Below are 17283 nucleotides of genomic sequence, written 5' to 3' on the forward strand. Positions count from 1 at the left end.
TTCTTTTGTTTGAGCTCCTACCCTAACTCAACTCCTTCCCCTATAACCCAGACTATCCACCTCGCTCGGCTCCAAACAAAAGCGCCCCTTCCTCAGATCAGTGAGAAAAGCAAAATGCCCAGTCCTCTGTCTTATTTCCTTCAGAGTGGATTATATATTCAGCCACCTTTTCACCCAATCATACCTTTATCTGTGTGTGTATATTTCAGGTGCTCCTGAGATTTTCCCCCTGTGTTTAGATGTTGAATTTGTTGAAATTTCAAGGGGAGAGATTGGGAGCCCCCCTCACGCCACCATTTCAGTGACGTCCTCAATATATTTCTTAAACTGACAAAGTAACTCTAAGTTGATTTGGAAGAACCAGTAATTGAGACTAGGTGCGAAGTTTGGCAAAGTGTAATAGAGACTTGCTCTACCAGCCAGTAAAATGTGTTGAAATACTACAATAATATATAAGCTTGATATTATACAAGAATAAACAGAACCATAGAGAAGGTACAAAAACAAACCTCAGTAGAGATAAAAAAAATTTACTATGTGCTGAAGTTTACATCACAATCCAAAATGAAAGGAAGAATGATTTCAGTGTTGATAAAATGCACTATTGGGAAAAACCAATTTAAATTTTCAGATAAATTTCCTATAAGTAGTTAAATGTAAAAGCATTTTTTAACTGGAAGAAAATGTAGTAATGTTGAAATGATCTTGGAATGGTCAAGCACTCTGGGCACAAATGCAGTGGAAGAACTCTTGAAGCAAAATCTCAGTGATGAGGGTCTATAGTGATTCTCTCTGTATAAAAAATTATGAAAATCAAAGTTTTAAGGCAAAGATAAAATTGGGGAAAGTATTTATAATAAAATGATATATTCTTCCTTAATATAAAAGCAGGCAAAAATGTAAACAGATTATTTTATCAAAGAAAAAATATGGATGGTTAATTGAAATTTTTTTAATGCTCAAGTTTCAATAAAAATTAAAACAATAGCCCTGGCCGGTTGGCTCAGCGTTAGAGCGTCGGCCTAGCATGCGGAGGACCCGGGTTCGATTCCCGGCCAGGGCACACAGGAGAAGCGCCCATTTGCTTTTCCACCCCTCTGCCGCGCTTTCCTCTCTGTCTCTCTCTTCCCCTCCCGCAGCCAAGGCTCCATTGGAGCAAAGATGGCCCGGGCGCTGGGGATGGCTCTGTGGCCTCTGCCTCAGGCGCTAGAGTGGCTCTGGTCGCAACATGGCGACGCCCAGGATGGGCAGAGCATCGCCCACTGGTGGGCAGAGCGTCGCCCCATGGTGGGCGTGCCGGGTGGATCCCGGTCGGGCGCATGCGGGAGTCTGTCTGACTGTCTCTCCCTGTTTCCAGCTTCAGAAAAATGAAAAAAAAATAAAAAATAAAAATAAATAAAAAAATTTAAAAAATTAAAACAATATATATAATTTCTCTGTAAAGTTTGTAAAGATATTTTTAAAACTTACAACAATTTAGGCCTTGACTGGTTAGCTAAGTTGGTTAGAGTGCTATTCCAAAACACCAAGTTTGCCTGACCTATGGTGGCGCAGCGGATAAAGCGTTGACCTGGAACACTGAGGTCACTGGTTCAAAACCCTGGGCTTGCCTGGTCAAGGCACATATAGGAGTTGATGCTTCCTGCTCCTCCCCCTACCTTTCACTCTCCTCTCTAAAAATGAATAAATTAAAAACAAAACAAAACACCAAGTTTGTGGGTTCAATCAGGGCACAACTAAGTGGAATAACAAATGAATGCTTCTCTGTCTCACTATCTCTCTCTCTATCTATCTCTCTCTTTCCTTCCTCTCTCTCTAAAAATCAATCAATAATTTTAAAATAAAAATAACAATTTATATTAGTGAGGCTGTAATGAGATGATCACATAGTAGAAATGAAAATTGATACAGACATTTTGAAAGCAAAGTGGTAATGTGTATGCAAAGCATTTAAAATGTTTATTCCTTGTTCTTTTTTACTTAAAAACACTTCTTCTAGAAATCTAACCTAAAGAAATATGTATTTGGACAAAGACTTATATATATAGATGTTCATCACATGAGCACAATATTATAATAAAATTATGTTATATAAATTTTTAACAGTAAGAGGATGATTAAATAAATTAAGATTTAATCATTTGATAAAATACTATGAAGTCATTAAATATTTTTCAAAAAGATTGAGATGGAGAAAAAGTTAAATTATATGTTGATATTCCTTTAATTGTCATATCTTTTAAACTTGGGTAATAAAATTGTTATTAGCCATTTATATTATTTCTGGTTTTATTGAGATATAAGTAACATACTGTACTGTATCAATTTAAGGTGTACAACATAATGATTTGATATATGCATATATGCAAAATGATTATCACAATAAATTTAGTTAACATCCATCACCTCACACAGTTACTTTTTTTGTGTACAGTAATAAGTTAAGATCTACTCTGTAAGCAACTTTCACTGTTAACTGTAGTCACCATGTTGTACATTACATCCCCAGGACTTATTTATCTTGTAATTGGAAGTTCGTACCTTTTGATCCACTTCAACTATTTTCCCTTGTCGCCATGCCCACCTCTGGCAAGCACCAATCTGTTCTGTTTCTATGCGTTTAGTTTTTTTAATTTCACTTATAAGTGAAATCATATAGTATATGGCTTTCTTACTTCTTTCACTTATATTTCTCCTCTTTAGCTTTTATCACTCTTTAATTCTCTTATGTTACACATTTCAACGTGTTTAAAATTTTTTTCTATAGACTCTTCATTCAGATGGAAATTGATAAAGCAGATAATCTTAAATTCTGCTTATGCCAGAGGGTTACAGTTGACATCTCTTGCCATTTGACTTACTTCTGACATTCTATGACTACCTGATGTCACCCAAATTTGTTTAAAACCCTCAGAATTGGTGTGTTTACGGATCTACATTACTAATTTCTGTACTTGTATTGAAGCTATTGCTGCTCAGCAGTGGATGGGAGAAAGTTTAGCCGAACTCCTTAAGCACCTGCAAGATTTGTTTTGACCCAGTTCCCTCTACAGCTATTTGTAACCACATCAGTACCTCTCAGCTCTCTCACTGAGGGATGAAAAACAAAAGGGAAGTGAAGAGTGTCACTACAAAGGATAAGCTGGACTAGGACCTCACTACTCAAAGAGTGGTCCATAGATCATCATAACTTGAAAGGCCTCACCTCAGACCATCTAAATTAGGATTTTGAATTCTGTAATATTGAAAAACATATAGCAAAAAAAAGTGTTAAATTTATTCAATAAAGGCTTTTGCTTCTCATTCTTAATTTTTAAAACTTACAGCTTTCTTGCTTTAAGTTTCTATTTTGCAATTAAATAGATCTTTCATTTTATTTTTTCTGAAAGTCAGAAGAACTCCAGAGATAGTTGGTTAAGGTTCACAAAAGGTGATATGTGAAGGTGGCATCCTTGACTTGTCTAGCTATGATGATAATATCAGTGTGTCATTTTCTACAGGTAGTTGAAAAAAACAAGAACAGGTTTCCGGGTGCCCCAAAATATGGAGGATGGATACTGGACAACTGCCCTGTTATAAAAGAACTATGGGCACCCTTAATTGAAAAAGGAATCATACCGGATTTAGTAATCTGTTTATCAGATACAGAAAACAATGGTTGGTAAATATTTATCATACAAATTTTTATTGCTGATAATATTTTTAGTTAAACTATAAAATGGAAAAGTCTCCACCCTCAGTAGGTACAAATACCACCCCAGCAATCCCTTTATGACCTAGAGGTACACAAAATGAGGCATCCAGTCAACAAGCAGGTGGCCAGGATAGTGTGCTGGAGTGCTGGCTGTTCACCAGGCCTTTATAATTACACTTTGGGGCTGAGACTTCAACACCCCCTTCTCAGTCAGCACTGTAAATTCTAATGAATTATATATAAGGCTGAAGGCAGACACTGTATATTAGTCCTCTTCACCTCTACTGGGAAATATTAAGTACATAAAGACAGCAAAACTAAATTTTAATTATTTTGTCACTTTGTGCAAAGCTATAATAATCAGAATAGTATGGTACTGGTATAAAAACAGATGCATAAGCCAATGGAACAGAATAGAGAGCCCAGAAACAAACCCCACATATGTATGGTCAACTACTCTTTGACAAGGGGTCCAAGAATATTCTGTCATTTTGACTTTTAGGGAAATATACTTCAAAAGAGTTTCTGGGAGGATGCATAATATAGTACATTTTTTCATGCTTTAGTTAATTATGACATGCCAATATATACCTTTTGAAGAGGATTTCAGATGATCTCTCAATATTTTAAAGAATCTGGACTCTATTTAAATAAATGCTTAAAAGAAAATATATTTCAATATAGGCAGAATTAATTTTTATTGTTAATTTTCAAAGTGTATGTCACTATATAGAACGTAAAATTAATATTCTCTTTACATTTCAGGAAAATGTTTACTTAATAGACTGTATTTAGAGAATAAATCTGAAATTGACTCTAAGATTTTAGAAAGATTATTAGATGAACTACAAGAGAAAAAAACAGAGGAAGAAGCAGCAAGGTAAAATCTGCCTGATATAATAAAGCAGGTTAATGAATCTTTTATAAAACTGTTTAATATCTACTTTCAATTTATATTTATGAAATCTCTTTTTTTTCACAGTGACAACATATTTATTTTTTAATGTATAATTTTCCATTCTTCTTTGTTTTTTTTTATAATTTTATTTTTTAATGGGGCGACATCAATAAATCAGGATACATATATTCAAAGATAACATGTCCAGGTTATCTTGTCGTTCAATTATGTTGCATACCCATCACTCAAAGTCAGATTGCCCTCTGTTACCTTCAATATAGTTTTCTTTGTGCCCCTGCCCCTCCCACTTTCTCTCTCCCTCTTCCATCTCCCCCTGTAACAACCACACTCTTATCAATGTCTCTTAGTCTCACTTTTATGTCCCACCTACGTATGGAATAATGCAGTTCCTGGTTTTTTCTGATTTACTTATTTCACTTTGTATAATGTTATCAAGATCCCACCATTTTGCTGTAAATGATCCAATGTCATCATTTCTTATGGCTGAGTAGTATTCCATAGCATATATGTACCACATATTCTTTATCCAGTCATCTATTGATGGGCTTTTTGGTTGTTTCCATGTCTTGGCCACTGTGAACAATGCTGCAATGAACATGGGGCTGCATATGTCTTTACGTATGAATGTTTCTGAGTTTTTGGGTATATACCCAATAGAGGGATTGCTCGGTCATAAGGTAGTTCTATTTTCAGTTGTTTGAGGAACCACCATACTTTCTTCCATAATGGTTGTACTACTTTACATTCCCACCAACAGTGGATGAGGGTTCCTTTTTCTCCACAGCCTCTCCAACATTTGCTATTACCTGTCTTGTTAATAATAGCTAATCTAACAGGTGTGAGGTGGTATCTCATTGCAGTTTTGATTTGCATTTCTCTAATAACTAAAGAAGATGAGCATCTTTTCATATATTTGTTGGCCATTTGTATTTCTTCCTGGGAAAAGTGTCTGTTCATGTCCTCTTCCCATTTTTTTATTGGATTGTTTGTTTGTTTGTTGTTGAGTTTTATGAGTTCTTTGTATATTTTGGATATTAGGCCCTTTCTGAGCTGTTGTTTGAAAATATCATTTCCCATTTAGTTGGCTGTCTGTTTATTTTGTTATCAGTTTCTCTTGCTGAGCAAAAACTTCTTAGTCTGATGTAGTCCCATTCATTAATTTTTGCCTTCACTTCTCTTGCCTTTGGAGTCAAATTCATAAAATGCTCTTTAAAACCCAGGTCCATGAGTTTAGTACCTATGTCTTCTTCTATGTACTTTATTGTTTCAGGTCTTATGTTTAGATCTTTGATCCATTTTGAGTTAATTTTAGTACAGGGGGACAAACTGTAGTCCAGTTTCATTCTTTTGCATGTGGCTTTCCAGTTTTCCCAGCACCATTTATTGAAGAGGCTTTCTTTTCTCCATTGCGTGTTGTTGGCCCCTTTATCAAAAATTATTTGAATATATATATGTGGTTTTATTTCTGGACTTTCTATTCTGTTCCATTGGTCTGAGTGTCTATTTTTCTGCCAATACCATGCTGTTTTGATTGTCGTGGCCCTATAATATAGTTTGAAGTCAGGTATTGTAATGCCCCCAGCTTCATTCTTTTTCTTTAGGATTGCTTTGGCTATTCGGGGGTTTTTATAGTTCCATATAAATCTGATCATTATTTGCTCCATTTCTTTAAAAAATGTCATTGGAATTTTGATGGGAATTGCATTAAATTTGTATATTGCTTTGGGTAATATGGCCATCTTGATTATATTTATTCTTCCTAACCAAAAACAAGGAATATTCTTCCATCTCATTATATCTTTTTCTATTTCCCTTAACAATGGTTTATAGTTTTCATTATATAAGTCCTTGACATTCTTTGTTATGTTTATTCCTAGGTATTTTATTATTTTTTTTGTTGTTGCAATTGTGAAGGGGATTATTCTTTTGAGTTCGTTCTCAAATGTTATATTGTTGGCATATAGAAAGGCTATTGACTTCTGTATGTTAATTTTGTATCCTGCGACCTTACTGTATTGGCTTATTGTTTCTAGTAGTCTTTTTGTGGATTCTTTGGGGTTTTCGATGTATAGGATCATATCATCTGCAAAAAGTGATTGATACCTTTACTTCTTCTTTTCCAATATGGATGCCTTTTATTTCTTTGTCTTGTCTGATTGCTCTGGGTAGAACCTCTAGTACCACATTAAATAAGAGTGGAGAGAGTGGACAACCCTGTCTTGTTCCTGATTTAAGGGGGAAAGCCTTCAGTTTAGTACCATTTAATATGATGTTAGCTGATGGTTTATCATATATGGCCTTTATCATGTTGAGATATTTTCCTTCTATACCCATTTTGTTGAGAGTCTTAAACATAAAATTGTGTTGTATTTTATCGAAAGCCTTTTCTGCGTCTATTGATAAGATCATGTGGTTTTTGTTCTTTGTTTTGTTGATATGGTGTATTACGTTAACCGTTTTACATATGTTGAACCATCCTTGAGATTCTGAGATGAATCCCACTTGATCATGATGTATTATTTTTTTAATATGTTGTTGTATTCGATTTGCTAGTATTTTGTTTAGTATTTTAGCATCTGTATTCATTAGAGATATTGGTCTGTAGTTTTCTTTTTTTGTGTCATCCTTGCCTAGTTTCGGTATGCGGGTTATGTTGGCCTCATAAAATGTGTTTGGAAGTATTGCTTTTTCTTCAATTTTTTGGAAGACTTTCAATAGAATAGGAACCAAGTCTTCTTTGAATGTTTGATAAAATTCGCTGGTATAGCCGTCTGGGCCTGGACTTTCTTGAGAAAATCTTGTGGTGAACTGTGAATTATATTGTACTAAATAGAACAAACAATGCCTGTAATGGAGCACCTTAATTGGGGAGAAGTAATGAAGGGGCAAAAAGGGGGAGTATGGACCCACAAAAAGAAAATTAGGAAAAAATTTGGGTCAAGAATAAAATGATTTGCTTTTAGGTTGGTTGACTAAGGGTTATGATGAGAGGAATAAGAGGGAAACAGGAAAATGCAGGACAAATTAAAAAATTACTATTGTATTTAGTGGAACAAGAACTAGATAAAATGGAAAGCCAGGGATGGGAGCACTGCTAGTGAGTTAAAAAGGTGAAGTAAAAACCCCCCAAAATGCCACAAACATAAGTTTGAGTCCCAGATAAGATAATTTGTTCGTTATTGATTTTTGAATGAGAGGAGACATAAAGAAGAAAGGAAGAAACTAATATAGAGGGAGAAAAGAAAGAGAGAGAGAGAAATAAAGAGGGAACCACTAAAAGAAGAAAAAAGAAAAGAGAGAGAGAGAGTTAAGGATTTTGGAGCGCAACCCTCATAGAGAGAAAGGAAGAGGAAAGAAAAGATAATGGGAGATGTAACACTTATGGGTAGTGTAGTTCAAGGAGAGGAGAGAGTAAGACCGGCAGAGAGTTAAACGACCAAATTGGAGGAGGAAAAAAATATATCAAGAATGAAGATAAGAGAAACAAACGAACAAATATAATAAAATGGGATAGGTTATAAAGTCTGCGGATTATTCTTGATTTTGAGAGGTTATCTTCTTGCTTTTTCTTTTCTCTCCCTCTTCCTGGTCGGTGACTCTGTACCCCAGGTTCTGCCCCTTTGGTAGAGGTTTGCAGTTAATAAGTCTCTATGGCGATGTCATGTATTGTGTTTCAGTCTTGTTGGCAGTCGAGGCTCATTAGCATTTATAGGTTCCGACAGTGAGAGAGTCTGTGTTCCTGGAGCCTTTCTCCTGGTCTTTCCTTCCTCAATTAGTAGCCTGATAATCCAGCTATGGGGTTGCTGCTGCCTCTGCCTGGATAGTAAGAGGCTCAAAGAGCTGGCAACTCCCCACTCTATTCCCACTCAGCACAGGGCTTTGGGTAAGGCTCAGTCAGTCAGAGCTGCTAGCATAATCAGGCGGGGTTTCAGCCCACTCAAAGACCTCTGGCTCTGCCACTCTGTCCGGTAACACGGGCGGGCGCCCATTCCCGGGGCGCTTGGAGGAAACTCTCGCTCACTATCTGCACGCGCAGACCAGGATATCAGGCCGGCAGTCGCAGTCTCACCCTCTGAGTGAAGCCCCCACCCTCATGGAAAAGTTCCAGCGTTTGAATTGGCTCTCGCTCCATCCCCGTGCGCGACTTTTTCAAGGTGCTGGGGCAGCCCGAGAATCCGCTTTTGGCCCACACAAAGGCCCCTGACTCTGCCCCTCTGTGGGATAACACGAGCACCCACTGCTGAGCCACTCGAAGGAATCTCTCACTCACTATCTGCGCGCGCAGACCAGGATATCAGGCTGGCCACCTCACCCTCTGAGTGAAACCCCCACCCGCACGGAAAAGTTCCAGCATTGGAATCGGCTCTCGCTCCCTCCCCGTGCGCGGCTTTTTCAGGGCGCTGGGGTGGCCCGGAGATTCCACACACAAAGGCCCCTGACTCTGCCTCTCTGTGGGGTAACACGAGCACCCACTGCTGAGGCACTCGGAGGAATCTCTCGCCCACTATTTGTGCGTGCCGACCAGGAGATCGGGAAAATGGCTGCCCCGCTTGTCTTTCTTTGTCTGGGTTTGGCACGAGTGTTAGCTTCTATTGACTGGGTTGCCACAGGCACAGTTTTTCCTCAGCTTGGATCTCCGTGCCACAGCCTGGTTCGGCCGTTTGTGCCGCAGCCTGGATCTATTCACCCCCTTTGCCCACCTTAGTTTCTATATTCTCAGTTCCCAGTGAAAGCAGCCCTGTTTAGGTTAGTGAGGAAGGCAGAACATTTCTTACTCCCTATTTCCTTCGGGGTTTGGTTATATATTTAGCCAATTTTTCGCTCGACCATACCTTCGGGTGTATTGCGAAACATCTGGAGGCTCCAAGGATAGGTTTTTCTGTTCCTGGTTGAAGATCTTGTTGAGTTTTGGGGGAGATTTATCGGTATTGCTTCCTACCACGCCATTACTCTGACGTCATCTCTGAAATCTCTTTAATATCAAAATAGTGGTCTAACTGACCCAATTCTAATTAATGCTAAGAAAAACAATAACTTTTACAAATACTTCCAGAGTCTCTAAAATACTGAATTGTGGGCAATTTCACAGTCCTAATTCAAATTTACTCTAAATTAAACATCTACTCTCAAGAGACACTGCAAAAAAATGAACATAGATAAGATTTTCTTTCTTTTGCCATGTTTATCTGTGACTTAAATAATTTTGCTAAAACCCACACATTGTAGAAATAACACGATCAAAAGTAACTGAAAATATACCTGTGTGATATGACTAAAATCCAAAGCCTGACCAAGTTCTTATAAGGCAAAGACTCGTTACTTACTATATTCACAGGTTTAACGTGAAAAGTTTGTTCTAAACTCATGGACACGGACCACAGTGTGGTGACTGCTGGGGGGAGGTTGAGCAAAGCGGAAGCAGGGAAGGGTATGTGAGGATAAATGGTGATTGACGGAGACTTGATTGACTTGGGCTGGTGAACACACAATACAGCACACAGATAATGTGTTACAGAATTGTGTGCCTGAAACCTGTATAATTTTGTTAACCAGTGTTGCTCCAATAAATTCAATAAAAAGGAGAAAAATTTTTTTTAAATGATTGCATAACCAGAAAAAAAGTTTATTCTCCAATCAGGGTGCAATGAAGAAGTTTTAAGAATGTGAACACATATCTATCTATCTCTTCATGACTTGGGCAAGACTAAACGATTTACTAAACTATCAAGTTCTTCTGAATGGGGCTAAAGTAATTTCTTCCCAGTGTATGAGAAATAGTCAAATATTTTAGAACAGTTTAAGATATGAACATAAGAGTAAAACAAAATTCATGTGATTTCCAAACTTAAGACTGCTACACTTTAAATAGATTTTAAAAAGCCTGGCCAGGTGGTGGCACAGCGGCTAGAGCATTGACCTGAGACACTGAGGACCCAGGTTGGAAACCATGAGATTGCTGATTTGAGCTCAGGTTTACCAACTTGAGCACAGGGTTGCTGGCTTGAGCATGGGATCATAAACATGACCCATGGTCACTGGCTTGAGCCCAAAAGGTCACTGGCTTGAGCCCAAGTTTTCTGGCTTGAGCAAGGGGTCACTGGCTCAGCTGGAGTCCTCCCCCTATCAAGGCATGTATGAGAGGCAATCAATGAACAACTAAGCTGCAACTACAAGTTGATGCTTCTCATCTCTCTCCCTTCCTGTTTGTCTATCCCTATTCTGTCTCTCTCTCCTTAAAATAAAATAAAATAAAATAAAATAAAATAAAATAAAATAAAATAATAAAATAAAGTAAAAAACAGGTAAAAAATACATACATTTATAATTTTTTTAGAAAGGAAAAAGAGATCTCCACATTCTCCCATCTATCTACCTTCACCTTCCTTCTCCCATATCGAATGTTCTGAACTATCTCTATAATCAATTTTTACTTCTTTTGATTCTAAATTTTTATATCTTTATAAACTTCTTAATGTCTAAGACTTGCCCAGATTGGAGTGGACTTTTCCTATGTTTCTATATGTTGCCTTTTAAAATTCAACATAAGTATTTCAAAATGTTAGCTTCTTTTCAATTTACTGCAGAAAATAAAATCTGAAATGGAACCAAAAAATAGCCCTGGCCAGTTGGCTCAGTGGTAGAGCATCAGCCACAGCATGTGGAAGTTCTGGGTTCTATTCTCAGGGCACACAGGAGAAACAGCCATCTGCTTCTCCACCCTTCCCCCTTCTTGCTCTCTCTCTCTTCCCCTCTGGCAGCCATGGCTTGAATGCTTTGAGCAAAATTGGCCCTGGGCACTGGGGATAGCTCCACAGCCTTGCCTCAGGCCCTAAAACAGCTCAGTTGCCAAGCAACAGAGCAGCAGCCCCAGATGGGCAGAGAACCACTTGTAGGGGACTTGTTGGGTGGATCCCAGCCAGTGTGCTTATGGGAGCCTGTCTGTCTGCCTCCCCACCTCTCACTTAATAAAAAGAAAAAATTAAAAGTCAAAGCCTCATGTAAAGGCCTTGCAAGTTGGTTAGAAAAGATATAACTTAACAGGATTAAGAATTCCATCTTGGGCCAAATATGTATCTAAAGACACATGGAATTCTACAGCCTTTCCAGCATCAGTTTCCAAATGTGCCAGTCAAGTGAGGATAATTTCTTTCATCACCATTAGTCTTTGACTCATCTCTCCAAGTGGTTTATCGAAGTTTCTAATAACTGGCAGCAAAATTCTTCCTTATTCTTGTCAGGTCTCAGATTCTTAGCAGCAACATACTATATCTAGGTTTTGTTTGGATAAGGGGAGTCTCACAAAAGAGCCCCGTTTGAACTGCCAATTCACACACAGTCAAAATAGGAAAGGAGTGTAAAAACAAGACCCAGTCATCTCAGAAATCTGGATATGAATGAAGAAAACTTGAATTACACCAAGACTTCAGGCTGGATAGCAGGATTTAGAATACAGTAAGAAAAAAACCCCTATAAACAAGAAACCTACCGGCTAGGAGAAGAGGGGTGGTAATGACTTTTGAAGAGACTATATGTAACTAGATTTGCAAAGAAAGGGGGAAAAGACACAAAGAATACTGAATGTAAGAGAATGACAGGTTTATAGAATAGTCTTAGGGAGACTGTCCCAGAGTGTGCTGCTGATATGAATGGGCTCTACTTTACTAAACTAGTCCCCTCCTGAATACATGGTACAGTTTTTTAATATTATTTTTAAAAGATGCAGTTATTTTAAAAAGAATGCAAGATTCTTATACATGTTCCCTTGTGCAGTAAGCTGTCAATTCCTGAGAGTTACGTTCCTAGATACATTTTTTAAGTCAAAAGTATAAACATATTAATTTTTAATAAATATTGCCTTTTTTTCACCATTTTACTAACTTTTCTTTTGTTATTATTTTTATTTTAAGTGAGAGTAAGGGAGATACAGAGACAGTCTCCCACATGCACCCCAACCGGGATCCACCCGGCGACCCCCTTCTGGGGCTGATGCTCTGCCCATCTGGGGTCACTGGCAACTGACCTATTTTTAGTGCCTGAGGCAGAGGCTCAGGAGAGCCATCCTCAGCACCAGGGCCGATGTGCTCAAATCCATTGAGCCATGGCTGCAGGAGGGAAGTGGGGAGGAGAGGGAAGAAGAAGCAGATGGTCGCCTCTCCTGTGTGGCCTGACCGAAAATCGAACCCAGGACATCCACACACCAGGCCAATACTCTCCCGCTGAGCCAACCAGCTAGGGCCCAAACTACTACAGTAACTTTTCTTACACCTGTCTTCACCATTAAGGCAGATTTAGTTCTCAACCTTAATAAAAAACAGTCCCTCCAGATATTGAAGTTTCCATATTCCAAGCCTCTTTAATTTTCATCATGACTGTGTTAAAAAGAAAATATATCAGAAAGTAATTGTTCTGACTACAAAAATAAATTTATAAATTTTCTATTTATTCAACATAGAATAATTTTTAAATGCAAAAAAGTAACATTAAAAACACTCATCATGCCGTCATCCAGATAACTACTATTAATTTTACTTTTCTTCTAGTTTTTTAATCATTGTTTATATACATTTTAAATACAAAATTAAAATTGTATTATATATAGTTCTTTGCTATACTTTTTTCACTTAAGGTTATATTATGAACATTTCTCATTTAATCAGAAGAAATAAATGGTACAGTTTTTCCCATTTGCCTTTTCAGCTTGTAGGTAAACAATAATTTATTAATTTTGACAGGTTTCCTAATAAATAACCTCAGCTTTTTAAAGTGCAACATTCCAACTTTTCTTCAAAAAAATAAAATAAAAAACCTGAAAATGAACTGACCTCAGTATGAGTATATTAAACATTTACATTGTGAAGTAAAATATATAGAGTATTATAAACTGTCATATGTTTATCACTCTAAGCCCTAAATTCTATAATTTTGTGAGATGTCTGACTTCTCAAGGATAATTAAATTTTGGACTTTTTTTTTATTTCAGAAAAGCCAAAGAAGAGGCATTGAGGATAGAAGAAGAAAATAAAAGGCTATTAGAAGCTATAAATGAGAAAACAAAAGGCAAGCACAGATTGATATGACTAATAATGTGTCATTTAATTTTGTATTACTGTTGCAAGCAACTGTCATATTATAGTGAATTATAGACAGGGTGACCATATTTCTTTATTTACCCATAAGAGTCCAGGTTTTTATGGTTATGGTCTTGAAGTATTTATTTCACCTCCTTTCATTCTGAAAGTATTCCAATTTGGATAATAAATTACATGGTCACTGGAGTAATGGATTCATAAGAAAAGGACCCCTGACACAGACACTTCCTTGTGCATGCTCTGAGGGGTGCACAGCAGGATGTCACATGCAGCATGCCTTACAATGATTGCCCAGGTCATAGTGACAGATGGCTGTGGGATTACTTCTGTTGAAAAGATCCTGCAGAAGTTGACAAACAGTGAAGCTCTTAATATACCCAATGTCTTTGCACTTAAACTTCCATAGAGAAGAACTCAGTCTACAAGTTTTGTTTAAGGCTGGAGTTCTTTTCTTTTTTTAATAATTTTATTTTTTTAATGGGGCAACATCAATAAACCAGGATACATATATTCAAAGATAACAAGTCCAGGTTATCTTGTCGTTCAATTATGTTGCATACCCATCACCCAAAGTCAGATTGTTCTCTGTCACCTTCTATCTAGTTTTCTTTGTGCCCCTCCCCCTCCCCCTTTCCCTCTCCCTCTCCCACCTCCCCCCCGTAACCACCACACTCTTATCAATGTCTCTTAGTTTCACTTTTATGTCCTACCTACGTATGGAATAATGCAGTTCCTGGTTTTTTCTGATTTACTTATTTCACTTCGTATAATGTTATCAAGATCCCACCATTTTGCTGTAAATGATCCGATGTCATCATTTCTTATGGCTGAGTAGTATTCCATAGTGTATATGTGCCACATCTTCTTTATCCAGTCATCTATTGACGGGCTTTTTGGTTGTTTCCATGTCCTGGCCACTGTGAACAATGCTGCAATGAACATGGGGCTGCATGTGTCTTTACGTATCATTGTTTCTGAGTTTTGGGGGTATATACCCAGTAGAGGGATTGCTGGGTCATAAGGTAGTTCTATTTTCAGTTTTTTGAGGAACCACCATACTTTCTTCCATAATGGTTGTACTACTTTACATTCCCACCAACAGTGGATGAGGGTTCCTTTTTCTCCACAGCCTCTCCAACATTTGCTATTACCTGTCTTGTTAATAATAGCTAATCTAACAGGTGTGAGGTGGTATCTCATTGCAGTTTTGATTTGCATTTCTCTAATAACTAAAGAAGATGAGCATCTTTTCATATATCTGTTGGCCATTTGTATTTCTTCCTGGGAGAAGTGTCTGTTCATGTCCTCTTCCCATTTTTTTTATTGGATTGTTTGTTTGTTTGTTGTTGAGTTTTATGAGTTCTTTGTATATTTTGGATATTAGGCCCTTAAAAGGCTGGAGTTCTTAACCTGGGCTCCATGGATAAAATTTAGGGATTTATGAACTTGAATTAAAAATAATTTCAATTTTGTTTTAACTAACCTGTAACTAAGATTTAGTTTATTTTCTTCAATTAGTAATTTACATGGACAACAAACTGCAATAGTATTAGCAATAATTTCATTTTGTGATCAAAAGGAATAAAATACCACATTACAGTTTTATACAGTATACTGTATCTTATATATGCTTATCACTGTTCCCAAATTCTGATAGTTATTAAACCAGCTGCTGGGTCTTGTTGTTTAATCCATTAGTAAAGATGCACAAGTTTTCTGTAGCACAAAAATATTTTTGATGTCTTAATGACTGTATTTCAATATAATTGGCTTCTTACCTATTTTATGAGATTGAAAGCATTATTCTAAAAAGAGGTCCATAAATTTTATCAGACTGCCAAAGGGGTCCATTGCTCAAAAAAGTGAAGAGTGTCTGTTTCAGTTTTCCATTGCTGTCCAGAAAGCCACCCCAAAACTCTAAAGCAACCCCCATTTTTATTATGCACACATTCTGTGGGTCAGGAATTCAAGCATGGCTTATATCTGCTCCCCAAGGACCTCAGTTCTGACTTAAAGTAGCCATCTTGGAAGTGGATCCTCTGGCCCCATTCAAGCCGTCAGATGACTGTGGCCCTAATTGACATCTTTATGATGACATCATGAGACACCCAAAGCCAGAACTGCCAATAAGCCACTCCCAAATTCCTGACCCTAGAAACTACAGAGATAATATGTGATTATTGTTGTTTTAATCACTAAATTTTTGGGTAATTTATTATGAAGCAATAAATAACTATTCAACACATATTTAGTTAATATCACGGATAGTAGAGGATCTTAAACAATTTTCAATCCATTCCTGACTGATACGGTACTCAGATTATCACTGGGGTCTGAGAAAAAAGTACTAGAATTTTTAACTTTTTTTTTTTAACCAAAAGCGGTATCTAGTTGAAAGACATTTTGAGTTTCTGGTGTAGAGCATCTAACTTCATCCCAAACCCTAGAGGGCTTCAGCAAATTCTACTTCTTCCTCTGTGTATCACCATAAAACTTTCCATATAACACAAAAGACTCACCACATTCCAAGTCACATACTTGGAAGCCACATGCTCTGAAATCTTGGTAAGACCTCAAGATATTAGGACACTTCAGGATACTTTTCCCTGGGGACATAATCACCCAGATTTATATTAAAATTCAGATACTAGGAGTATCACACACCAGTAGAATGTGATTCTTGAAAAGTACTCACTGGGAAGGAGGAATTTCCACAAAAATTGAGAACTCAACTTCATTTATTTTGTTCACATCAAATTTGCATAGAAATCACCTTGTTTTTTAGTCAATTTTATAGATACATTAAAAGAATTGGAAAGATAGATTTCCTGACTTCACCATTCACCCCATCTTCCTCCTGAAGGATTTCCATACATAAATTTCTGATAATGGTCATCAAAAACTACAGAAAATTTGAAGTTATGCTTTTTTAATTTCAATTTAACATATTGACCAACATACTCTACGGTACATTACTAGCTATAAGAAAATATAGAGTCTAGCCCAGTGCTGCCCAATAGAAATATACTGCAAGTCACATATGTGTCTTTAATTTTCTAGTAGTAATGTAAAAAATAAAAAGAAACAAGTGAAATGAATTATATTCTATTTAATATGCTATATCCAAAATACTATATTGACATGTAATGGATGCAAAAATCACTTATATATTTTACACTCAATTTTCCATTATTGCAGTAGTTCTCAAACTTTTTGAAGTCAGGGCACACTTAAAATCCTACAAATAATTATAGGCGCACTATATACAAATTCTGAGAAATGTGTTATAATAATTAAGTCAAATATTAAAGAAAACATATATAAAAACCAAGTGTGCTTTTATGGTAATTACACAAAATAAATACAACAAAACTAAATTTATTCAGACATCAAATAACATTTTTATGTTACATTTTTTGAGTTATGCTTTTTAGAATTCGTATAAAACAGGGGTTAAAAAAATTAAAAACAACAAAAAAGTTATCTTTTTATATATATAGATACATTCTTAGATTTAGTAAATTCGGCAGGTCCCAGTGTGAATGTGTTTTTTCATTCTTGTGTTTATGAGAAACATGAGC

At 36.8% G+C, this 17283-nt stretch overlaps 1 protein-coding gene across 3 annotated transcripts in view; it reads left to right on the forward strand.

Annotated features, from left to right (window-relative positions):
• The window catches only part of AK9 (adenylate kinase 9), a 176700-nt gene that overhangs the window by 85845 nt on the left and 73572 nt on the right, over positions 1 to 17283 (forward strand). Inside the window, exons 17-19 of one of the 3 annotated variants that reach the window (XM_066373487.1) lie at positions 3501 to 3657; positions 4460 to 4574; positions 13594 to 13670. In XM_066373487.1, coding sequence (XP_066229584.1) covers positions 3501 to 3657; positions 4460 to 4574; positions 13594 to 13670 — 349 coding nt within the window. Of the gene's footprint in view, positions 1 to 3500; positions 3658 to 4459; positions 4575 to 13593; positions 13671 to 17283 lie in introns of those variants that run through there. The other 2 variants (XM_066373484.1, XM_066373485.1) reach the window with 2 other exon arrangements.

This window comes from Saccopteryx leptura, chromosome 3 (genome assembly GCF_036850995.1).
Source record: "Saccopteryx leptura isolate mSacLep1 chromosome 3, mSacLep1_pri_phased_curated, whole genome shotgun sequence".
Taxonomy (NCBI): Eukaryota; Metazoa; Chordata; class Mammalia; order Chiroptera; family Emballonuridae; genus Saccopteryx; species Saccopteryx leptura.